The sequence below is a fragment of the Thalassophryne amazonica genome, chromosome 18 (assembly GCF_902500255.1).
Source record: "Thalassophryne amazonica chromosome 18, fThaAma1.1, whole genome shotgun sequence".
Taxonomy (NCBI): domain Eukaryota; kingdom Metazoa; phylum Chordata; class Actinopteri; order Batrachoidiformes; family Batrachoididae; genus Thalassophryne; species Thalassophryne amazonica.
Genome location: NC_047120.1, coordinates 56,851,641 through 56,877,274, shown reverse-complemented (window position 1 = coordinate 56,877,274; position 25,634 = coordinate 56,851,641). Strand labels below are relative to the sequence as shown.

The window sequence follows — 25,634 nt, the reverse complement described above, 5'->3', positions numbered from 1 at the left end:
GTGTGCCAGTTAAGTGTCATCTGTGTGAACTCAGCGGCACTACGCTGAGGTAGTTCAAAGAGCGACAACCACAAATGTCAAATGACTTGACCCCTGCTGTGATGTGGGGGAGTCTCACTAGAAAACGTGGTATAATGGAATAGGGCATAATGTGGTTACCGTTCAAGAGCATGTCACTCGCTGATGCACATCAGTAAACAGTGTGCTGGTGAGCAGGCACATGCAGAAAGATCAAGACACCTTATGGTTCTGTCTCTGAGCAGAAGATCCCGGAGTGACGGAAGCAGACAGCCAATGGGGTGTGGGTGCAGGAAGAAAAGGTGTGTGTGATGGGGAGAGCTGGGTCGGTGCTGGTATTTCTACTCTGTCACATCGCGTTAGTGTGCAGCCGAGCAGGACTGCTGAGCACGCCGCTGTGGACGGGTCTCCACACAAACAGGTCTGAACCCACAAGGCCACACAGCGTCCACACTCCAGTGCACGCACGCTGTAATCTCCCATGAGGACTGACAAGGACACGTGAAACAAGTGAGCACCGATGGAGGTTTGACAGGAACCAGGGCAGAGTGCCAATATTCATTCAACCTCCCAGGTTTACTTTCATCCATCCTGAGAGCCTTCAGTCTATCCCATCAGTCATCTGTGGTCATTGAGGAATATCAGTCTCACACGAACACCTGAAGGAAAAAGATAAACAACCCTCCATGTTTTACAGATTAGTATCTATAGCTTAATTAGTGAACATTTTATTATTATTATTAAATTATTTTTATTGTTTCAAAATTTAAACAGCATACAAGAACAAGAGAACAGTAGAAACAAACATTTTATTATAAGTTTGGAGAGAGCCGTTCATGGTGTGCCTTAAATGCTCCAGTTTTAAATGAGACATAACATCTTCCAGCAGGAGTTTGTGAGAGGGCGGAGCTGCTTTTTTTCCAATTGAGCAGAATCAGGCGTCTTGCGAGTAAAGTTATAAAAGCAATCGCACTAGTCTGCTGGGCTGTCACAGTTACATTCGGTGGAGCAACCCCAAACAGAGCCATCATGCAATTCAGACCGATAGGCTTATTACATAGAGAGGAGAATGTTCCAAATAGTTCTTGCCAGAAATTCTGAAGTTTAGGACACAACCAAAACATATGACTAAGACTTGCCGGGCCATAGCCACACCTTACACAGGATGAGTCAGAACCTGGATATAATTTGGAGAGTTTACTTGGAGATATGAATTAGTGAACATTTTAAATAGTAAACACGCATGCACATTTATATTCCACATTTAAAATCAAAAACAACACGGGACCTATGATTGAGCCTTGAGGTACTCCACAGAAAGTGAAGGTAAGAGAGGATGAAAAATTTATTTACAGTGATAACGAACAAACAATATATAATTATGCAGACCAATTTAAAGGCATTTTGAAGATTCATTCGTACACAATTTTTTTTAGCTTTTCATTTGTTTATAAACGTTTTCATTTTTATATTGCTTACCTCTCAAAACCACTTTGTAAAACAATTTAAACATGCGCTATGTAAATAAAGCTTATTATTATTATGATTAATAGTAGTAGTAATACATTGTCAAGGAGGGTCTGATTTCACTGCATGTGTTTATTTATTTTAGTCTTAAGAATATCATTAAAACAAGCAAATAAATAGATAAACAAAACAGATTTTACTGAAACTTAGTGGTGGCATAGGGAATGGGCTGAGGACAAACAAATTAAAATTACGTGTGTCTTTGGATTCAGGAGTAAATTTAAACCAAAAAAAAAAAAATTAACATTCCAAGATAGGGCCTAAAGTCCACTGATTATGATCAATGATCAGGATCAAAGTTCAATTACTGCGATCGAAGTGATCCCAGTATGTGATTAGGAATCGGAGACTAATCTGTCATCTGTCATTCGTAACAAAGGCCATCAAACAAGACTAAAAGTTAGAAAACAGGATCAGAGATTATTAAGCGCCGTCCTCATCAGACAAAGTCGGTGCATCAGGGAGACGGAACCCTGGCGATATGACCGCTGCAGTGTCACAGCGTTTCCTGGAGAAACTAAGCGAGGGATGACGAGAATGTGAACTGGATGAAGAAAGAGAGGCAGTAAGATGAGATGGATGAGATGAGATGAAGTGCGACGTGCACTGATTCAAGGTCTTCAGTGATGATGCGCACTTAGAGCCGCGCTTCGCCGACTCTGAGGGTGGACAGAAGCTGTCCTTGTCCAGTGGGTTCTGTGTGAAACTGAGTGACAGGGCAGAGGTCAGTGAGGACACGCTGAGAGCACAGAGTATCGTCAGCTCTGCAAAGGGTCGTAAAGGTCACGGTTATGTAACCGGGCCTGACAATACGCACATGCAGTTTTTATCCAGAAAAACAAACATTCAGCAGCTCCACAATGCTTATTTGTAGCTCCCATCACCAAGGTGTGAAAGCTGTAGAAATGAGCTCCATACATGTTTTCACCAAGTGATTACTCAACACCGACTCTTCACAGACTCAAGGTACTTAGACTTAAGTTCATTTTGAAACAAACATTCAGCAGCTCCACAATGCTTATTTTTAGCTCCCATCACCAAGGTGTGAAAGCTGTAGAAATGAGGTCCTTACATGTTTTCACCAAGTGATTACTCAACACCGACTATTCACAGACTCAAGGTACTTGGACTTAAGTTCATTTTGAAACAAACATTCAGCAGCTCCACAATGCTTATTTTTAGCTCCCATCACCAAGGTGTGAAAGCTGTAGAAATGAGCTCCTTACATGTTTTCACCAAGTGATTACTCAACATCGACTCTTCACAGACTCAGGGTACTTGGACTTAAGTTCATTTTGAAACAAACATTCAGCAGTGCCACAGTGCTTATTTTTAGCTCCCATCACCAAGGTGTGAAAGCTGTAGAAATGAGCTCCGTACATGTTTTCACCAAGTGATGACTCAACACTGACTCTTCACAGACTCAAGGTACTTGGACTTAAGTTCATTTTGCGACCCTCTTGGTGGGACCTCAGAGGACGCCAAGGTTGGCATACATTTTTCTTGGTCAAATATGAGAATATTCAAATGCCAGTGAATATCTGAATCTCTGGTACATGTTATGATACATCATCAAAATGATGAACATCCTTGAACGCATTCCCAGGATTATGTGCTTACATCATTGCATGGACAGAAAGACACTGATGGACAGGAGGATGGACATAAAGTTTGACATTTAATGGTTTCATTGTGTTGAGAAGATTATTTCATTGCATTGTTTTGTGTAAATCAGCTGTTGGTGTAATCCAGTGAACAAACATACAAAAACTGATGATCATTGAACTCCTTGATGAAGATAAAAATCTTATCAGTTTCTCTATTTTACAGAGTATAAGTCACACCGGACTATTAGTCTTGCTGGAGTAAAAGTAACACTTTTTTTCTGTATGTGGAACTCAGTTTTTAACACAGGGATTCCCTGAGGGAGAGCTTAACAACAGACAGGAACTCAGCACATTTGGTACTTTAACATTTCCCATAATGCCCCTGGTGGCCCCCTGAGCTTCCCAGAATGCATCACGGTGCCAGCAGAGTTCTAACAGAGTTCTGATTAACAAGGGTGTGGATGGCGTTGATCCAGCGATTATGATAATGACACATTCCCTCAAGTTGAGAGGGTTATCTAGAGGAGGTGTAGCACCTGTGATGGACTTCTGCCGTGCCCCGATGTTGTCTAGTTGTCTATACTTCACAATGTTTGTTTACAATGTGCCCTGGACTGGAACTCTGCGGAAACTGATCTCTCGCGTGAGTCACACACCATGAGACAGCGCAAGATTCACAACTGCGAAACACCAAATGTGCACACCACAGTGTGCACTGTTACTTACCATAAGAACTTTTAGATTCCAAAAAGTAAACAAGATGGACAAATAAACACATGATGTGCAACATATGCGATATGATACGATACAAAAACTTTATTGTCCACAATGTGGAAATTTGCCTTTGGTTTCACCATAAAAATGTAATAAAAATGCCTTACATCATCACATATTATAACATATTCAATGTTATTTGAAGCAGATCGAACAACAGAAAACATCAGATGGAGCACTGAACAGGGGATTTCTGCAGGAAGCTCTCAGATTGTGGTGTGTGCCAAAAAAGGACGTTTAAATTTCAAAAATAAGTGAGATGGACTAATAAATGTGCGATGGAACACATGTTGGATGTTATTTGATGCAGTTGAACATAGATTGTTGGCCCACAGTATTGCAATTACTACAATAAAAATGTGTTCCCATTTGATTTTCATCAGCTCTTTAATTTGGGATTTTTGTGCATTGTTGTGTTGTATTTTTATTACTGGCATTTATTGTTTTATTATTGGAGTTTACTTTGTTCAGTGCTTTGATTCCTGGGAAAGCCCAATATAAATGCGTTATTAATAACAAGCATATGATTTTTCATTATGTAATTTGCAGGACCTCCAAAACTAGAAAACTGTGACCTATATCCCAGAAAATATGGTAATAATTAACATATATCAATAAAAGCAAGCGATCACAGGAGAGGACTAAGTGTGGCGGCTGCACTCTGCAATGTGTTGTTCTGGCTCCGTTCATTCACTCCCCTCGGGATTCAAACTCACGATCCTTGGCATGGGAGGCGGACTCTTTAACCAGAAGGCTAAAACCAAGGTCTCTGGCCTTGTGACCAGAGAATCCTTTAGAGCTGTTGGGGAGTGAGGTCTACTAACTACATATGCACAGCAACGCCTGCTGGCCTCTGTTACACTCACCCCCTTAAGCTCACTCCCATCCGGGTCACGACACCATTGTAGCAGCTGCACTCTGCATTGTGTTGCTTTGACTCCACCATTTCGCTCCCCTCGGGATGCAAACTCACGATCCTTGACATAGGTGGCAGACTCTCTAAACAGAAGGCTGAAACCCAGCGCTCTGTCCTTGTGACTGCAGAATCCTTTTGAGGTGTTGGGGAGTGAGGTTTACTAATTACATACTCGTATGCACAGCGATTCACGTTAGACAAGGAGCTCGGAGGAGACTCTTGCTGCACGTGAAGCAAAAATGCAGGTGCAGCAAACTGTGTAATGACTTCTGGTTTTGAAATGCAAACATGGTATGAAGGAGTGTCCCATGTTTTGGAAGGATGTGGAGATGTGGCAAGAAAATTCATATGCAGTATGCAGAGAGTCCCCTTAGAGGGGACACAGGTGGAGCAGAGGGACTCCCTGAAGTGTCTCCTTCAAAGTGGAAAAAGTCTAAAGGAAAGATGTTTGCACTCCCATCTCCTCCTCCTCCTCCTCCTCCTCCATGCTGGAGTGAAGGGAGTCGATGAAAACAGATGACCTACATTTTCAGATACAGGCTCCAACATCGAGGCCTCCTGATTCAAAAAAGACACTCGGAGAGGTCGACTGAGGAGTTTGATGAGACAGACATGAAAAGGTGAAAATGCAGGGAGACAAAAGCAAACGGGAAAAGTTTTGACAGTAGTCTTCTCCGAGTGTTCCTCCCCTCTGCAACGTGTGACCGACTGCTTATATAAAACACATCTCCAGTTCTGTTGTGTGCACATCAAAGACTCAGCGGTGCTTTGCAAATCTGCATTTATGATGCATCCAGGGAACAGCGGGGAGTAATGCAAGAGTCAAAAATAAGCTTCTTTGCAGAGACTTTGGATCCCTCTGTGCTCAGACGAGCGCCACTGTGTGTGTGTGTGTGTATTTTCTGTCTGTCTGTCTGCAGCATTAAAAACAAATAATCACTTAATGAAGTATTAAAAGGTTTTCGGTTTGAAGTGATCCTAAAGAAGAGACGCGTCATTAGCACTATGTCAAGAACAAGTCTGCCCCTGTGATAGTGTGAGTGGAATCATGAGGCCTCAAATGAAATCATTTCACTGATGACAGATTAATCATTCAAGCCTTGTTGTTGCACTGCTGCCACCTACTGGTAGAAAAATGCACCGTGCAGGATGATTAGAGCTTGTCCTCTAAACTGCAGATCAGATTTTGCAGTAAAAACTCAAAATTGGTTCAAATGGCATTTTGTGCACAACAGCAGTGAATGTCTGCACATGCATGCTTCATTTCATTCATTTTATATATATTAATAAATCTTGCACATGAATTTTTAACTTATTGAAAAAAGAGAATGTCGCCTTTCAAAATTTCATTATATTCTCATGTTTAGAATTATTTATCACATTTTAAACAAATTCCCACAAGTGCAGTTTGCACAATATTTACAGTACGTCTTTTTTTTTTGGATTTGATGCAGCTTCAACTGCAGTTTGCTATATATTAGATTAACTGATGACATTTTGTTTGCACATTAAAAAAAAACATGAAACTCTACAGCTGCTGCATAAATAAAAATACATTCTGGACAGATAAAACAAACCATAAAATTCATGTTCTGTATTCAAAGAAATGTTATTCAAGCATGATTTCATGACATTAGGTCTGAGTGCATTCACTATTATTGCATATTTGTGCATTAAAATAAGGGATTTTGTCATATTTGTGAGTGAAGATTTATAGGTCAAGTCAACAATCGCATGATGGCAAAATAGCAACTAAAGTGCTTCAAGGGCATGGGTTACTTCCACAAAGTTAATAATTTCAGTCAAATTCTGTTTGCTTGTTTTGTTGGGGGGGGGGGGGGGGGGTCTTTTTCTTGTCATTCTAACTGCAATGTTTCAACAAAATTTGGCATAGTGACTGATTCAAGTTGATTCCTATATTCTGTGTGTAATTACAAAAATAAAAACATAACTCATAAAATTACAAATTATCGCTCATTGGTTCTGTTTGTAATATAGCAAAATTGTGCCCCCAATTGGCATGTCAGCATAATTAAGAATAGACAACCAGTTGGGCCGAAGACTTCTGTGTGCTCCTTACAGCCACGACAGAATATAACATACATACATCTTCAACCGTTTATCCACTTTTTAAAATGCCTTCAATTTTTGCTTTAGGATGACCCTATGGAATTCTCACTTTATGGCATCACAAAGAGCTCACCCTCTTCTGGACAGAGTGGAGGAATGTACTCTCTGACTGCACATATCAAAGGGACACTTCAATGAAAAACAAAACAAAAAAACCCAAACATACATAATTTTCAGCTCTGTCCGTCAAAATTAGTCATTAGCTTGGTACAAATAACACAATGTTATTCTAAATTTTTTCATGCTAGATTTTCAGTCTGTGCTAATTGTACCAATCAACATCAGACATTTTCCTAATTTAGTCTGTAATTATTTATCAGAGCACTTAAGTTCCCGTTTCCTTGAGCTTATCGAACAGCAATGTTTGCTCACTTCCTGATTTGATGCTTCTTTTTCATTCACAAACATGAACATGAAGCAGTTCTGACGACATTATCAATTCAGTGATGAAACTTTTGCAGAAATTATTGGATAATTGTACCAGAAATTATGTTTTATAACTGACAGGCCACCAAACCGCGAGCCCTCTTTAGCGTTAGCATGGTGGTGTGTCACTAGACGCTAGCATGAACTGTGGTTAGTGATTTCTTCAGTACGGCCCGTAAAGACTCAAATGAAACAGTGTCATAAATAGCAGATTTCAGAGCGAGAAATCCAGTCATTTCCACAATATTTTCATCACGGTCAGTTATAAATATTCTAATATAAAACAAAGATATCGTTAACATAATGTTCTTCAGAATTATTTCACACCATGAGGGTCCCCTTGCTGGTTCTTGGTTTGCGGCCAAAGCTGGAGACTTTGCTGCTCCTGCTACTCCTCGATGATCCACCCTTTAGTTTTGTGCTGCTGTTCAAATTCTCAGATCGAGTCCTTTCTCGTGGTTTCTCCTCAGTCTCGTCCTGCTCTTTGTTGTGGAGGTTCTGGCAGAGGCATGAATGCTTTGGGGAAGAATACTCCGGTCTTGTGCAAAACCACTTCTTGGAGCTGTAGCAAAGCTCGACGATGCTGGAAATGGCAGAAACCATGCCCACAACGAAGTAGAAACAGAGAAAGACAGTTTTTTCCATGGGGCGTGAAGTGAAGCAGTCCACCGTGTATGGGCAAGGAAAGCGGCTACAAGGGAACTGGGCTTCCACCTTGAAGCCGTACAAATACCACTGTCCCACAAGGCAGCCGATTTCTGACACGATACGGAAAGCAACATTAATGATATAGAACCTCCTCAACTGAAGAACTTCACAGTTCTCCTGCCTAAACTTGGAGCTGCTTTCCCTCTTGTTGTGGTGATGCATGGCGTACATGAGGAAGAGCAGTGCAGGTGTAGCAATGAGGACAATATGAAACACCCAAAACCTGTACTGGGAAATGGGAAACGCCATGTCGTAACACACCTGTTTACAACCCGGTTGGAGGGTATTACAAGTAAACTCCTCTTGCTCATCCTCAAACAAGTCACTGGCCACAGTTCCCAAGATAACTATCCTAAAAACCAGCATGAGTAAGATCCAAAAGCGACCAAGCAGCGGCGAGTGAGCGCTGAGACTATCGAAGAGCCCACCGAGGAAGCCCCACTCACCCATGATGGCAACAGTGTGTTGGAAGTGTCTTCTTGGTTCTCAAGTACACCAGTCTAGTCTCAGATCAACTCTTGTATCTGGTTAGAAAAAGAAACTAAAATACTTCTCGTTGGTCACCTTAAGTCTCATAATCAACAAGATAGAAGAGCAAAGGTTGGTCATAAGTGCTGATTCCATTCTACTGCCAAAAGCCATCGACCTGCAACTAAAAACGAAACTTAATTACACCACCTGTAGTTGAAGTGTAACATACATGGAATAAAACAGTAAGTCTAGATTCAAGGTGAGTTAAATGCCACCTAGCCTGGGCAATAATGACAATGTAAACTCAGGCAAAGGCATCGTACAGTATATATACCTTATTTAAGGGTCTATTTCAAGAAATTCCTCAGTGCTCCAAAGATCTTGTTCTTCTCTGTCTCCTCAAATGCTATGTGCTTCTTTAGGCGAAGGTTTATGACTGTCGGCGGTATCCAGATTAGGAAATTCCTGCTGTTTCCTAATCTGTCCAACATGTTTTTCAATATGGGGCCAAACTCTTGAGCATTTCAAAGCACTTCCTTAATGGCAGGAAGGTCATTTTTATGCAACAAGACCAGTTTTGTCTAACACATGGATTTGAGAACACGTAATGTGCACCACAATATCAGTACCTGGTTGACTGCTTAAAAAAAAAACTAACAACTGCACTTCAGGCTGTTAGTCTTAATGACACTGTTATAGTACCAAAACTGCAAGTAACTAATTGCTGGATTGACGCTGTCATTTCTCCCGTCTCTTTATGTAATTTACTGCCCCTTAGCAAGAACCAAATTATTATATTTCTCATTTTGAGTTTATTAAAGGTCACGTTAGAAACCAGACCTGGGACCCTCAGTGTCCATCTTGTAAAAGGCCCCTAAAATGAGTCATACTTTTTATACCATGTGGACATGACAGTGGGTGTGGTTTAGTCTCACGTTTCTGTTACTAGCTCTCACCAACAGGGGGAGGACTCCCTGTATCTGGAACTTGCACATATGATAAAAGTTAAACTTAACTCGTATATTTCTCATAAACTCCCAACAAATAACACAAACACTTGATAACACATAAAATAAGGCATTAGCAGATATTATCCAACCCTAAGTAGGTTCTGCGCTGCCCAGTTAGTCACCACAGATCAGCAAGCAGGACTGGCTCAAATTTTACAACAGATGCACTTCCTGACAACTCCAGTTCTACACAGAGAAACGTACTCACAGCTCCAGGCATCCCAAAGTGGTCTCCCTGACAAGTACTAACCAGGACCTACTCTGCTTCACTAGAGAGATCTGGCATGAACCAGGTGTCACATGGAGTGGCACAACTGCATTAACAGCAACTTAACAAAAAAATTTCCTGATTCCTGTTCAGGAGTGAAGTAGCAACCGCATGTTGATCTGCTGCCATTACACACCAGCTGTTACGCCAAAAACATTTGATGAAACACAGATACACTGTGTAGACATAAACAACTTTATTCCACAAACTAGTACAAAAGGAACAACCACAGACATATATACAAGACAAATATACGGACAAAAACATTTAGAAAAAATTCGTTTTGACATCAGCTGTGACAGAACAAGTTTCACAGTCAAATCTTATTTTTGAAGCCTTTCACTGGCTACAGTTTGATCAAGTGCAAATATGAGGAAAACATTTAAAATTTTGTTTGTCAAAACTATACAGAATATAGTATAATAAAGAACCTGCCATTCATAAAAAAGCTAAAATAATGTGGACACAAGAATGGCTACTAAAAACTCAAAAGTCTTAATCCGAGTCAGAATCGAAGTTGTAGGTTATGGGTTTCCTGGCACGTGAAGGTTTGTCCCGTGGTGGAGCCACTGCTTCAGGAGCTTCCTGATCTAAAACCTGGAAGCTGTCGTCCTCCTCATCCCATCTCTTAGTTTTCTATATCAGGGAGAAATATATTTTTTTAACAAGGAGATTAAGGGCATTACACGAAGCATTGTATCCATGAAATTGCAAAATGTGTTTGTAATTTCAGCAGTATTACTCTGCTACAGTGCCTGAATTCACGTAATACGTGTGGATCTTTTGCAGTGACTTAAACTTTGGCAAACCATTACATACAAACAAGTATGCTATCAAAATGGTCAAATTGAAGGTAGCTGCAGTTTTTGCTAGCGACGTCACATAACTGTTCAATGTGGTCGACTGGTTCTCAAAGTGTTCCTAAACGGTAATTATGTACTCTGTTTGCCGTAAAACAAGAATGGATAGTACAAAAACATTCACTCCATGTCAGTAGCTAAGGCTACTTAGCATGTAGCTGTAACTGTGTGCAATTACGTATTGAGGCAGCTGTAGTCGCATGCTAACAGTGATCTTGAATCTGGGATAGGTGTGAGGGGATTAGCTCAGTGCTAACCACCAAGCCTAGGTCACACAATCAAAAGTTGCTTTTTGCACTGATCCGATACATCAGCATTAGCCATATTTTACTCACCATTATACTTCTTTTTAATCTGGTGAGTTGAAAGAGGATAGCAGTGATTTTTGTTACAATAAACTGGAGGTGACCTCGTCTTTTCCTCATTGTACATGTCTCAGACTGAACAACTCCTCACTCAGTGGAAGGAGGAGTAACAAGAAGGAGAGGAACAGTATGAGCCAGTTGCCTTTTTCTTTTTTTACTTTTGATACACGGTGTGCTTCTTAACCTTTAGCAGTAATGGTACTTGTAATAAGTGTAGATTATTCGTAGCTTTGGAGGCCAGGCTGGGCGAATTGGAGACTCGGCTCCGCACCGTGGAAAATTCTACAGCTAGCCAGGCCCCTGTAGTTGGTGCGGACCAAGGTAGCTTAGCCGCCGTTAGCTGTCCCCCAGCAGATCCCGAGCAGCCGGGAGAGCAGGCCGGCTGGGTGACTGAGGAGGAAACGTAGTCCTAAATAGAAGCCCTCTGTACACCACCAACCCGTTCACATCTCTAACCGTTTTTCCCCACTCGGTGACACACCTGCCGAGGAACAAACTCTGGTTATTGGTGACTCTGTTTTGAGAAATGTGAAGTTAGCGACACCAGCAACCATAGTCAATTGTCTTCTGGGGGCCAGAGCAGGCGACATTGAAGGAATCGGTGTGTAACTTTGCAAAAACAATGTCGGACTCTGTAGTTTTCTCTGGGCCCCTCCCCAATCGGACCAGGAGTGACATGTTTAGCCGCATGTTCTCCTTGAATTGCTGGCTGTCTGAGTGGTGTCCAAAAAATGAGGTGGGCTTCATAGAGCTTCTATAAAGCTTCAATAAAGCTTCTGGGGAAAACGTGGTCTTGTTAGGAGAGACGGCATCCATCCCACTTTGGATGGAGCAGCTCTCATCTCTAGAAATCTGGCCAATTTTCTTAAATCCTCCAAATCGTGACTATCCAGGGTTGGGACCAGGAAGCAGAGTTGTAGTCTTACACACCTCTCTGCAGCTTCTCTCCGCCTGCCATCCCCCCAATACCCCATCCCCGTAGAGACAGTGCCTGCTCCCAGACCACCAACAACCAGTAAAAATCTATTTAAGCATAAAAATTCAAAAAGAAAAAATAATATAGCACCTTCAGCTGCACCACAGACTAAAACAGTTAAATGTGGTCTATTAAACATTAGGTCTCTCTCTTAAGTCCCTGTTAGTAAATGATATAATAATTGATCAACATATTGATTTATTCTGCCTTACAGAAACCTGGTTACAGCAGGATAAATATGTTAGTTTAAATGAGTCAACACCACCGAGTCACACTAACTGTCAGAATGCTCATAGCACAGGTCGAGGGGGAGGATTAGCAGCAATCTTCCACTCCAGCTTATTAATTAATCAAAAACCCAGACAGAGCTTTAATTCATTTGAAAGCTTGACTCTTAGTCTTGTCCATCCAAATTGGAAGTCCCAAAAACCAGTTTTATTTGTTGTTATCTATAGTCCACCTGGTCGTTACTGAGTTTCTCTGTGAATTTTCAGACCTTTTGTCTGACTTAGTGCTTAGCTCAGATAAGATAATTATAGTGGGCGATTTTAACATCCACATAGATGCTGAGAATGACAGCCTCAACACTGCATTTAATCTATTATTAGACTCAACTGGCTTCACTCAAAATGTAAATGAGTCCACCCACCACTTTAACCATACTTTAGATCTTGTTCTGACTTATGGTATGGAAATTGAAGACTTAACAGTATTCCCTGAAAACCGCCTTCTGTCTGATCATTTCTTAATAACATTTACATTTACTTTAATGGACTACCCAGCAGTGGGGAATAAGTTTCATTACAGTAGAAGTCTTTTGGAAAGCGCTGTAACTAGGTTTAAGGATATGATTCCTTCTTTGTTATGTTCTCCAATGCCATATACCAACACAGTGCAGAGTAGCTACCTAAACTCTGAGTGAGATAGATTATCTCGTCAATAGTTTTACATCCTCATTGAGCACAACTTTGGATGCTGTAGCTCCTCTGAAAAAGAGAGCCTTAAATCAGAAGTGCCTGACTCTGTGGTATAACTCACAAACTCGCAGCTTAAAGCAGATAACCCATAAGTTGGAGAGGAAATGGCGTCTCACTAATTTAGAAGATCTTCACTTAGCCTGGAAAAAGAGTCTGTTGCTCTATAAAAAAGCCCTCCGTAAAGCTAGGACATCTTACTACTCATCACTAATTGAAGAAAATAAGAACAACCCCAGGTTTCTTTTCAGCACTGTAGCCAGGCTGACAAAGAGTCAGAGCTCTATTGAGCTGAGTATTCCTTTAACTAGTAATGACTTCATGACTTTCTTTGCTAATAAAATTTTAACTATTAGAGAAAAATTACTCATAACCATCCCAAAGACACATCGTTATCTTTGGCTGCTTTCAGTAATGCTGGTATTTCGTTAGACTCTTTCTCTCTGATTGCTCTGTCTGAGTTATTTTCATTAGTTACTTCCTCCAAACCATCAACATGTCTATTAGACCCCATTCCTACCAGACTGCTCAAGGAAGCCCTACCATTAATTAATGCTTCGATCTTAAATATGATCAATCTATCTTTATTAGTTGGCTATGTACCACAGGCTTTTAAGGTGGCAGTAATTAAACCATTCCTTAAAAAGCCATCACTTGACCCAGCTATCTTAGCTAATTATAGGCCAATCTCCAACCTTCCTTTTCTCTCAAAAATTCTTGAAAGGGTAGTTGTAAAACAGCTAACTGATCATCTGCAGAGGAATGGTCTATTTGAAGAGGTTCAGTCAGGTTTTAGAATTAATCATAGTACAGAAACAGCATTAGTGAAGGTTACAAATGATCTTATGGCCTCAGACAGTGGACTCATCTCTGTGCTTGTCCTGTTAGACCTCAGTGCTGCTTTTGATACTGTTGACCATAAAATTTCATTACAGAGATTAGAGCATGCCATAGGTATTAAAGGCTCTGTGCTGCGGTGGTTTGAATCATATTTATCTAATAGATTACAATTTGTTCATATAAACAGGGAATCTTCTTCACAGACTAAGGTTAATTATGGAGTTCCACAAGGTTCTGTGCTAGGACCAATTTTATTCACTTTATACATGCTTCCCTTAGGCAGTATTATTAGACAGCATTGCTTAAATTTTCATTGTTACGCAGATGATACCCAGCTTTATCTATCCATGAAGCCAGAGGACACACACCAATTAGTTAAACTGCAGGAATGTCTTACAGACATAAAGACATGGATGACGTCTAATTTCCTGCTTTTAAATTCAGATAAAACTGAAGTTATTGTACTTGGCCCCACAAATCTTAGAAACATGGTGTCTAACCAGATCCTTACGCTGGATGGCATTACCCTGAACTCTAGCAATACTATGAGAAATCTTGGAGTCATTTTTGATCAGGATATGTCCTTCAATGCGCATATTAAGCAAATATGTAGGACTACTTTTTTTGCATTTGCGCAATATCTCTAAAATTAGAAAGGTCTTGTCTCAGAGTGATGCTGAAAAACTAATTCATGCATTTATTTCCTCTAGGCTGGACTATTGTAATTCATTATTATCAGGTTGTCCTAAAAGTTCTCTGAAAAGCCTTCAGTTAATTCAAAATGCTGCAGCTAGAGTACTGACGGGGACTAGAAGGAGAGAGCATATCTCACCCATATTGGCCTCTCTTCATTGGCTTCCTGTTAATTCTAGAATAGAATTTAAAATTCTTCTTACTTATAAGGTTTTGAATATTCAGGTCCCATCTTATCTTAGGGACCTCACAGACTGCAGGCTTACCTGTAGTTCCTAGGGTTTTTAAGAGTAGAATGGGAGGCAGAGCCTTCAGCTTTCAGGCTCCTCTCCTCTGGAACCAGCTCCTAATTCGGATCAGGGAGACAGACACCCTCTCTACTTTTAAGATTAGGCTTAAAACTTTCCATTTTGCTAAAGCTTATAGTTAGGGCTGGATCAGGTGACCCTGAACCATCCCTTAGTTATGCTGCTATAGACTTAGACTGCTGGGGGGTTCCCATGATGCACTGAGTGTTTCTTTCTCTTTTTGCTCTGTATGCACCACTCTGCATTTAATCATTAGTGATTGATCTCTGCTGTCTTCCACAGCATGTCTTTTTCCTGGTTCTCTCCCTCAGCCCCAACCAGTCCCAGCAGAAGAGTGCCCCTCCCTGAGCCTGGTTCTGCTGGAAGTTTCTTCCTGTTAAAAGGGAGATTTTCCTTCCCACTGTCGCCAAGTGCTTGCTCACAGGGGGTCGTTTTGACCGTTGGGGTTTTTCTGTAATTATTGTATGGCTTTTGACTTACAATATAAAGCGCCTTGGGGCAATTGTTTGTTGTGATTTGGCGCTATATAAATAAAATTGATTTAATTCCAAAGAGTCTAATAAACTAAACTTAAATCCTGAACACATTTACAATTAAATGCAATAAATTGTTAGCTTTTGTATTCCTGCACTGGTCAACAGCTAAACCCGTAGTTCAGTTTCACAAACCTTGCTGACGGTGGGCTTTCTGACTTTGAGGCGGGACATGAGGTCATCTGAGCTGCTGTCAGAGTCGTCGCTGACTGCGACTTGTTTCCGCTTGAGAGCTGGTTTCACTTTTGCTGCTGGAGCTTCAACTTCATCGCTGACTGCGGCTTGTTTCTGCTTGGGAGGTGGTTTCACCTTTGCTGCTGGAGCTTCAGCTTCAACATCCGAGTCGCTGGAGTCAAACGAAGGAATTTTCTTGCTGGTAGTTGTAAGCGAGGGTTTAGATTTGGACAAAGAGTCCATGATGGAGGGCTGCTTCGCATCTGGAGGAGACATTTTCAGTGGAAGAAAGTAAGACACACTGATCCAGATGCTGACCCCCCTCCAGTCAGTCCGTGAGAAATAAAGGTACTATTTTGCGACTGCTGTGTCATCTGATTACACCTCACACTTCTCTGAATACCTGCGGCCTTCTTCTTGGGGGCAGTCTTCTTGGCAGTGGTAGCTTTCTTGAGCGCTGCCTCTTTTGGTTTACGCTGAACCGGAGGTTTGGACGTCGGCGCCTGATCATCTGACTGAGCTGCAAAGTTCCACGCAGAGCAGACAACCAAACATCAAACACACTTCCAAATCCACAATCGAGCACGTCATGCGACACACTTACAGCTCGACTTGCTTCCAGTTTGTCTCACTGACGTTTTGGCCTTTGGCACTTTCTTCCTGCGGAATTCAGTTTAACGCAAAGTTAAAAAACAAATAAATATTTGTCAGTGACTTTCACTTTAGGCGGTGTCTACTGCGTCGTCGCGCTCAGACTCACGTGGGCCCTTTAGCTTTAGGAGGTGGAGCTGGAGAGTCTACATCGCTGGAGCACTCAGGGTTGAAACTGGCATCATCATCACTGATATCACCTTTTGTTTTTGAGGTGCTCTTTTTCGTCCAGTCGTCAAACTCATCTTCGCTATCAGACAAACTGTATTTCACCGTAGCTTTATTGAAAGAGGGAAGAAATAAAAAAAAAAATAAAAAAAACTTTCACTGGCACAATGTGATCCAAGCAAACGTAAGGTATATGAAACGTAGAAGAGAAACAATTTTAACTGGCTCACAATAGCTGTCAAAATTGTTTTAACATAAAACAGCAATTACAGCGCGAGTCAGTACCAAGCATCAAAGCTATGAAGCAGCTTCACCTTTTGTTTTACGTTCAACCTTCTCCCTGGGGACAACCACTTCCTCCATCTCCACATTCTCATCTGACAGATGGCCGGACTCATCGCCCAACCACAGGTTCTTCTTGGGTTTCTTTGTGACAGGCTTGAACTGGAGTGTGGTCTGCTTGCCCGTCTTTGATTTTGATGCAGCTGCAGAACAGATGAGCTTCAGCTTTCCAGCATCACCAAGAGTGCTCTCAGAGCACAAGATCCCCAGCTGGCAAGTGCTGCTATGGTACAAGTGCTTGCTACATTCTGATAACATTTCAAAGACTTGTACCAATTTTCAAGAAGTTCATCCTAAATATGTGAAGAGTTGAAACCAGCAGTGTCTAGGTTTGTTCATCAAGAGCCATAACTCTGTCAAAATGTGTCAGTCTTGTACAATATTACAATATGCACATTATTAACCTATAACAAGGATTTGTACCAAGGTATGTGAAATTCCATCTAAACGTATGAGAGAAGTTGATTTCAGAATGCAAGCACCAAAGCATGAAACTGACAGTTTAGATTTGTTAATCAAGGGCCATAACTTTGGTAAAATCTGTCTAACTTGAATGATATTATAATATGCGTATTACCAACCTATACAAGGACTTGTACCAAATTTCACAAAATTCCTCCTAAAAGTGTGAGAGAAGTTGATTTTAGAACACTTTTGGGACAGATGGACGGACCTCACCATGACATAATACACCTTCAGCCCTTTGGCCAGCGGGGGATAAAAAGCAAAGAAACATCATTACAGTGTGTGCACTGAAGGGTCCACCTTAGATTTTGTCCTCACCTTTGTCCTTGGACTGCGATTTAGTTTTCTTGTCGACTCGTGCAGCTAGCCCCATCTCCTCCTTTGGCTCTATATTCTCTTCGTCTCCTTCAAAGCTTATCTTCACCACAACTTCTTCACTCTGAGATTCACATTTCATTATTGTAACACTCTGCTCAAGACAGTGCAGCAAGCATTCTAATTACTCTACAAACTCAGCAGCAGTCGTAATGAGAGCAATATTCATCTGGAAGCATACCTTGACCTTTCTGCCTCTCCTGCCTTCGCCTTTCTTCAGATCGGCCTTGCGGTTAGCTTCAGCCTTCATAGCGCTGGTTATGCGCGGGATGACACGGAGACCTTGCGGTGTGGGCAGAGTCTCCTGCTTCACCTTTACCCCTTTTCTTTTCCCCTTTGCAACTGGCATGGCTGCGTTTTCCTTTTCTTTTGCCTCCACACACTGTGCACAAAAACAAAGTGATGGCTGAACATGTCATTTTAAATTTAACCATTTATCTTTTTATCTATAGTCTTCTTTGCTCGATATACAGTTCCTACTTCTGGGAAATTAGCAATGTGATTGTTAGCTAGACTACTGCAGAAAAGCTCAAATTGACATGTAAAATGACAAAGTGTGTCTTAATATTTAGCCGGGGTTGAACGTGCACCCAAACACAAAACCTTAGATGCCTGGAAACAAAATTTTGGCTAAGTTTAAGAGTGTTGGCTGGATCTGAATGTGAACACATTGTCCACCACCTCATAAATCTGTTCCATCAAAGCTTTTGTAGCAAGGTGAAGTCCGGATTGAAAAGATGTGCATGCTAGCTTGACTAATGGGGAATTCCCATTTGGCTGACCTGGTAGAGTGCTGGTCTTTGGTTCAAGTAGTGTGGGGTTCAACCCCACCACCACCCCGGGCCACAAAGGTCCTATGGTCACACATTCATAAAAATCTAACTTTTGCTTTTGTTTCATTTTATATTTTATTAGTATCACCAAAACAGATGGTCACTCCACCAAGTCTGGTCTGCTTAAGGATTCTTCCTATAATAATAATAATAATAATAACGATAAAAAAAGACTTGAAGGAGTTGTTCTTTACGGCTGGTGCCAGTGTGCTTGCTCATGGGGTGGGTAAGGTTCTACTAAAGTGGGTAAGGTCTTGCTTGTGTTTCACACCTTGGGGTGACTTATGTTGCAATTTGGTGTTGCTTAAAAATGTTGAACCCAAAAAGCTCTCAATAGTAACTTGACAGTTCTGTTCACAATGACAAGGTGCCCCCACTGAAATCAACCCACTGTTTAAAATGCTGATCACTGACAGTCAGGACACTACGAGTGGGCACGTTACTAAGTGGGATAATGTTAGTTCTGTTAAAGAAACAGAACTAACATTATCCCACTGACACATACGTAATGCATTTTCATGAATACTGTGCCCTGAATGTATCTCAACCACATACACGGGCATTCCTACCATCTTATGCTGCCAAAGACTGTTAAACATAACTTCAGTTCACACAGCATTATGAAGGATGTAGCAAAAGATGATCGATGAGTAGCATGAAATAAAACTCCACACATACTCAAGTTGACATACTAAAGAAACCGTTACCTCCAGCTCCTCTGTAAAAGCAACAAGGTCTTCCCTCCACAGGTCCGATGGAACCTTCTCCTTGAGGGTGTTCAGTTCTGTCAGCTAGACAACAATGACGGGATTAATCTCATTCAACTTCAAAATTAAAATTTAAGATGACCGCAAAGACTGAACGTCACACCTTAGCATCCCTCTGTTTGCACAGCTCTTCTTTCTTCTCTTTGGTCAAAAACCACATGGGCATGCTCAGCAGGTAGTTGTAGTCTGGCCCATCCTGGTCCTCTTTCTCCTTGCCTTCCTCCACTTCATCCTCATCTTCTTCCTCATTCTGAGCGTGTCGACACAAAACACAAGGTTATTTGGTGACGCGCAAACAGATTCTGGCTCATTTATGCAGCCGACAGCTGTTTGAAATCAGTGTGTCGCACCTTTTCTTGAGCTTGTTTCCAAGCTTTCACTGGATCAGAATCATAGCCCATCTCCTGCAGCATGCTGATCAGTTCCTTCTTTGGCTTGTTCTCTACAGTCAGACAGATATCATATATTGTGTTTACCAGCACAAAAAACAACAACAACAACAAAAAAAAACCAAACAAACAACAAGTATCTGAGACCCTGATATGTCATGCTAAAGGAAGGGCACAAATTAGCAATGTTAAGCAATTAGTACTTAAAAAGTGTAGTTCCGTTTTACCATTTAAGTTAAAAAAAAACTTTGATTTTCCCAGCACCATGATAATGTTTCTTAGTATTCAAACAATTAATTTTCTATAACCAATATGACCAAATTTCACCTTGCCTGGACAGTTTAGGATTTTGAGCCACATGGATTAAAAACACAGCAACAGCATACCGTAATACCCTGGGAAACTCAGTTTCCCAGCATGCCATTCAGGAGTCCCAACAGCTGTGTGTCCTATATATGTGTACGTCTGCAATATGGAGATGAAGAAATGTGGTAGACCTTCTTGAAAGTGCCCCATTCCCTCAGTTCCAATGCTTGGTCAGCTGTTGATTAGCTGAACACATGAGAATTCAGTAAGGTATATCTTATATATTATACTCCAATTCTAAGGTGGAACTATGCTAGTATACTAAGGTATATCTAAATATCTAAAAAGGAAGAGTAAAATAGAAGAGTAGAAAAGAGTAGAGTAGAGCCACTTAGGTACCTCATCTTGAGAACCAGGGATGGTTCTCAAGACATGACAAAGTTGATCTGCTCTGATTCGTTGAAGGACAAACAGAAAATGTGCAGGGGTTTGGGACCCGAGGACAATGATTAGGAAACACTGGTGTACACCTTTAATAATTAGTCCACCAGGTAGCCATAAAACATTACTAACCAATGACTAGGGTGCCCTGGATTTTCTCCAGAATGAAACGGGCCTGGTTGGTGAGCTTGCAACTCTCTGCCCCCAACATGCCAGTCAGCCAGTCCTTTCTCAGCACATAGTACTTCATCCTCAACTCAAAGAAGTCCTTCAGAATGTCCTCCACCAACTCATACTTCTTCAAGCTGCCCACATGGTCAAAAAGAACCTAGGGAGGGGAAACCAAACAGAACTTAGAAAAAAATAACATCATGAGAATGCCAACTACAAAAACGCATCTTCAACCAGTTTGAAAAATACACCATTTCAACACCTTAATTAGACTTAGAGATTAAATACATCACAAATGATAGAAACAAAAACTTGAAGGTAATCAAACCAAAAGGAAAAAACACCCTCACTGCCAGGGAAGATGTTAAAAAAGAAACACACAAGAGCTTAAAAATGACTTGACAACAGGAACGCTGAAAACAAGACTTGATTTCTCTTCAGTACTAGAAACATAGCAGATGAGTGTGTGTGTGTTGATGTGGTGGCCATTACCATAGAGTTGCACGTGAGGGGATTCTGAAGTTTGAAGACTTTATGGAGTCCAGCAGCCTCAGCCTCTCTCAGCTTCTCTGGAGTCATCTTGACCAGGAAGCGCACAGTTGTGTCGGTGTGGTATTCCTTGTAATCTGTGATGAGAGAAGGGACCTTCTCTGTGCCGTTCAGCATTGGCTCAAGCACATTCTCCTTGTAGGTCTACACAGGAGGAGGAGGTGTAGTGCAAACAGAAATACTGCTTAGATATTTAGAGAAAAAGAAAAAGAAAAAAAAAAAGTAGCTTTGACACCTAACCTGTGTCCATGTTTTGATAGGCAATTCAGAGATCTCAATGGTGGTGGAATCGATAATGGCCACTTCTCCACTGTTGATGTACTGGTTTGCCAACACCTGTTCAATTGTCCCCTTGAAGCCTTTGAAGCTTGGAAGCTGTGTGATTAAACAAAGTGTTTTTATTGTGCCTTTAGCATCATCTTCAAGGTAGAAGATAATAATAATGTCCCCTTCTCACTAGAGTGCCTTGATTAGAGAGAGTGGCGTCAACTCAGAACATGGCACCATTTTGGTTCCAACTGCGCTGAAATACTGAATGAATCTAATGTTTTCAGCATTTTTTTAAAAATCATTTAACCACATAAAGCAACACATCCAGGTACAAGTGCTATCAAAATTACTTTTGTGATTCATTTGTAATCGCATTGTAAAAACTGTTACATGACTGGAGACGAAGGACTGAAGGCAGAAATGTGTCAAAACACAGCCGTTTGTGTCTGATTTAACAGGTGCACGCCAGGCTTCAGGTCCCAGTCTGAATACGGTTTGAAAAAACAGTCGGACTTTTAATCTGGGAAATGACTCCGATCCCACTTCCCTGAAATTGCTGAGTGTCAGGCTGAACTTTAATTTGTACCCCTGCACGTCTAGACTGCTCAGGTTTTTTTTTTTTTTAATGGAAATACACTGCGATCGGATGGACAGGGGACACCGAACATCTACGGTCAATCCTGAACCGGGATGTGTGCCTCATTTAATGACCGGTGTTCTGTCGAGATGAGGTGCATCGTTGAGATGAGGGCCCTAGTGTAATTGCACGTGTGCACTGAAAAAATTACTTGACGAAGTTCGCTTATTTTGATGGGCACGTAAATGTATAAATGATTCATCTGAACGTAGTAATGTATGAAATCTACTCAATATAAAACAATAAGTATTTTTAACCTGGAGTTAGCTTATTTTGACAGGCAAAATATACGAGGTCTGTTAGAAAAGTTTCCGACCTTTTTATTTTTTGCAAAAACTATATGGATTTGAATCGTGCGCTTGCATCAGCCAAGCTTGAACCTTCATGCGCATGCATGAGTTTTTTCACGCCTGTCGGTTGCGTCATTCGCCTGTGAGCACGCCTTGTGGGAGGAGTGGTCCAGCCTCCTCGTCGGATTTTCATTGTCAGGAAAATGGCTGAGCGACTGCCGCTTTGCTGCATGAAATTTTTTTTTTCCAGAAACTGTGACAGCCATGTGGAAACCATTCGGAAAATTCAGATGGCTTTCGGTGAAGATTCAATGGCCATCACACAGATTAAGGAGCATTACAACCGGATTAAAGACAGCCCACAGCGGCTGAGGGCGCGCCGCGGGACATCGGGTCTGCCCAGGTCTTCCACCATTCAGAAGGCTTTCTGTGGCTTTTTAGTCGAGTGAGTATCCGAGAAATTGTGGAGACCTGAGCATGTCACAACATGTCCTGTGAGACTTCCAACACGGACTTGCTTTTGTTCTCCGCCATTGCGGCTTCATCCCGACGCGCGAATGCCTCCGCACGTCTTTTCATTACAAAATCTCCTGTAACAGTGGAATCTGACAAAAAATGGCTGATGTCCACCTTTTCTGCCATTTCTCTGGCAGTCACACGATGTCCCGGATCAACACAGCCTTCACTTTGGAAATGATCTGGTCGTTTCAGCCTGTCGATGGCCACTCGAAGAGCAGCGCGCCCTCAGCCGCTGTGGGTCGTCTTTAATCCGGTTGTAATGCTCCTTAATCTGTGTGATACCCATAAGATCTTCACCGAAAGCCATCTGAATTTTCCGAACGGTTTCCACCTGACTGTCTCTCACAGTTTCTGAAAAAATTTTGATGCAGCAAAGCGGCAGTCACTCGGCCATTTTCCTGACAATGAAAATCCGCCGAGGGGGCTGGACCACTCCTCCCACAAAGAGTGCTCACAGGCGAATGATGCAACCGACAGGCGTGAAAAAACTTATGCATGCGCACGAAGGTTCAAGCTTGGCTGATGCAAGCGCACGATTCAAATCCATATAATTTTTGAAAAAAATAAAGAGGTCAGATACTTTTCTAACAGACCCTGTACATATACATACATTTATGCACCTAATGTAAAATACAGAAAATGTTGTACTTACTGGGCTATAAATACAGTGAATACAATTAATAATAATAATAAAAAAAAGCACATGTGCAATTGCACGTCGAGCGAGTTACATCATCTCCACATGTGCAGCTGCGCAAGGCACCTCATCTCGACGGGTGACATCTTCAAGTCCGGGGTAGAGCGATGTGCGCATGCGCAGCAGCACAACGCACCTCATCTCGAAGTTCACCTCATCTCGATGGGACACCGGGTCAAAATTTCCTCTGAAAATGTTTTGCTCAAGCCTGCAGCAGCCTGACGTGCAAGTCAGGCTGCGGGTCTGAGTCTGAGCACAGTGTGAAAAAAATAAAGTCTGAATTTTAATCACAGACATGACTCTGGTCCCATATGCAAAGGGTTTAATGGGCATACACTGCGATAGGACAGGATATTTTATACAATGTGAGCGAAAATCTGTTGTACAAAATCCGTTATATACGGTGTTTATTACATGGAAAACAATACAGACTTTTTTGTCCAGTGATTGCGAATATCTGGTTTATATTATGACAGTTTAGGTGAGTTTTACTGTAGATGGGACTGAACAATAAATTTACCTCTCAAAGCTTCGACAGTGATGTCAGCTTCCATCCCACATGGCTGATAACGTTCCCAATTTTTTCTTCTGTTCGGATCTGAAGGGAATCTGTGCAACTTGAAACCCTTGCTGTGTATTTGTGCCTCCAAATGCACAACAACCCGGCATTTTCAGCAAATAAATAAACAAAATAGCTGGATTTACATGCAGACGGATTAACAGCGAACGCTATTTTGAACCCAAGATGGCACCATGAGTCATGTGACTGATTTTTTTAGACTCGTCATGTCGCCAGTCTCTCTATCAAGGCACACTACTTCTCACCATGGGCAGCGGCTCCTCCCCATTGAGCATACGATGGAGGTTGGTGACGATCTCTCGTACGTCGTAGTTGGGGATTTTGCTGGCCCAGCCCGTGCCGATGCCCTCTGCGCCGTTTACCAGCACAGTGGGGATGATGGGCATGTACCACTCAGGCTCAACACGCTGATTATCATCATAGTTGTACTTGAGCAAATTGTCATCATCACTTGGGAAAATGAGACGGGCCAGAGGGCTGCACAAGAATAACATTATTAGTTCATCATTGACAAGAAGCCACAGTATAAATCAAGGCCAATTTATATACAGAAAATGAAACCGTCAACTGTCAAAGAATCAAATACTGTAATTGTCAAATTAAACTGCAGTGCAATACAATATTGCAAGGCCTTCATATCCACAGCAAATAATATACATGGAATTTTATTACTGCTCAGTTGAGTCATTTCACTCTTAATAAGGACTATGAAATGAAAATTATGAAATCCGAGGAAAATTTGCAGGGGGGGGGGGGGGGGGGGGTGTTACAGCTACCCCAGGAGCTGGGGTCTAGGGCCCTGTGGGGCCCCAGAATTAAATTTTTATCTAATGATACTTTTTCAGCATCTCCTGGAAGAACAAATCTCAAAATTAGTGCATATTTAAATGATCCTACATTCAACCTTTAATTTGACCTGTCAGTAATGATGTTGAAATAACAGAATATGACGTGGAAGTAGGACCTGGAATGATTTTCCTTTTAAATGTAAACCAAATTATGCATTAACTCAGAACAATTAAACTACATGAAATTTATGAAGACTGAAAAGACTGTTACAGCATTTCAAAAACCACAGCTAAAGCTTGTAGAATATTTGGAAAATCAGGGTAAAATATCAATAACATACCTTATAGAGGGTTTTCATGTGACGTATCGGTCACGTCATTTTGTGTCCCGCGGCCATTCTGGATTACGACGCGGTGGCCACTGTGATACGCTACGTGCATCTGGCGAACAATTCTAGAAGCTTCAGCATCGGTGTGAAGAAGCCTCACGGCACCGTGGCGCTGAGAGAGATCCGCCACTTCCAGAAATCCACTGCTCCCAGAATTTTATTGGGCAATAAAATTATATAAGAATACATAAAAATACTGCTGAGGATAACACAAGAACGCTTCCAATACGGATGCTTATTTACACTGTCGTCCTCGAGCACCAAGCTGCTGATCCGCAAGCTGCCCTTCTAGCGCCTGGTGAGAGAAATCGCTCAGGACTTCAAGACGACCTCCGCTTTCAGAGCTCCGCTGTGATGCTCTGCAGGAGGCCGGCGAGGCTGACCTGATCGGCAGCTTCCTAGTTCACAATATCGCAGTGTGACACTGTT

The 25,634-nt window shown here is 41.6% G+C and overlaps 2 protein-coding genes across 2 annotated transcripts in view; both read right to left on the bottom strand.

The window, feature by feature from the left end:
* Positions 1-7,719: 7,719 nt before the first annotated feature.
* LOC117530613 (gap junction delta-3 protein-like) lies at positions 7,720-8,556 on the bottom strand. Its single transcript, XM_034193498.1, has one exon. It carries the CDS (start codon positions 8,554-8,556, stop codon positions 7,720-7,722), a length of 837 nt encoding a protein of 278 aa, XP_034049389.1.
* A 1,794-nt stretch (positions 8,557-10,350) lies between these two features.
* top2a (DNA topoisomerase II alpha) overlaps positions 10,351-25,634 on the bottom strand; it is a 31,713-nt gene continuing 16,429 nt past the window's right edge. The window contains exons 21-35 of the mRNA XM_034193913.1: positions 24,274-24,505; positions 21,276-21,410; positions 20,979-21,179; positions 20,448-20,643; positions 19,530-19,621; positions 19,283-19,429; positions 19,120-19,203; positions 17,761-17,961; positions 17,523-17,643; positions 16,712-16,882; positions 16,339-16,507; positions 16,183-16,238; positions 15,982-16,098; positions 15,540-15,841; positions 10,351-10,491 (exon numbers count right to left, since the gene is read on the bottom strand). Coding sequence (XP_034049804.1) covers positions 10,351-10,491; positions 15,540-15,841; positions 15,982-16,098; positions 16,183-16,238; positions 16,339-16,507; positions 16,712-16,882; positions 17,523-17,643; positions 17,761-17,961; positions 19,120-19,203; positions 19,283-19,429; positions 19,530-19,621; positions 20,448-20,643; positions 20,979-21,179; positions 21,276-21,410; positions 24,274-24,505 — 2,365 coding nt within the window. The remainder of the gene's footprint in view (positions 10,492-15,539; positions 15,842-15,981; positions 16,099-16,182; positions 16,239-16,338; positions 16,508-16,711; positions 16,883-17,522; positions 17,644-17,760; positions 17,962-19,119; positions 19,204-19,282; positions 19,430-19,529; positions 19,622-20,447; positions 20,644-20,978; positions 21,180-21,275; positions 21,411-24,273; positions 24,506-25,634) is intronic.

Coding starts and splice junctions, on each gene's coding strand:
- LOC117530613 (XM_034193498.1), bottom strand. CDS start 8,556: ATGGGTGAGTGGGGCTTCCTCGGTGGGCTCTTCGATAGTCTCAGCGCT.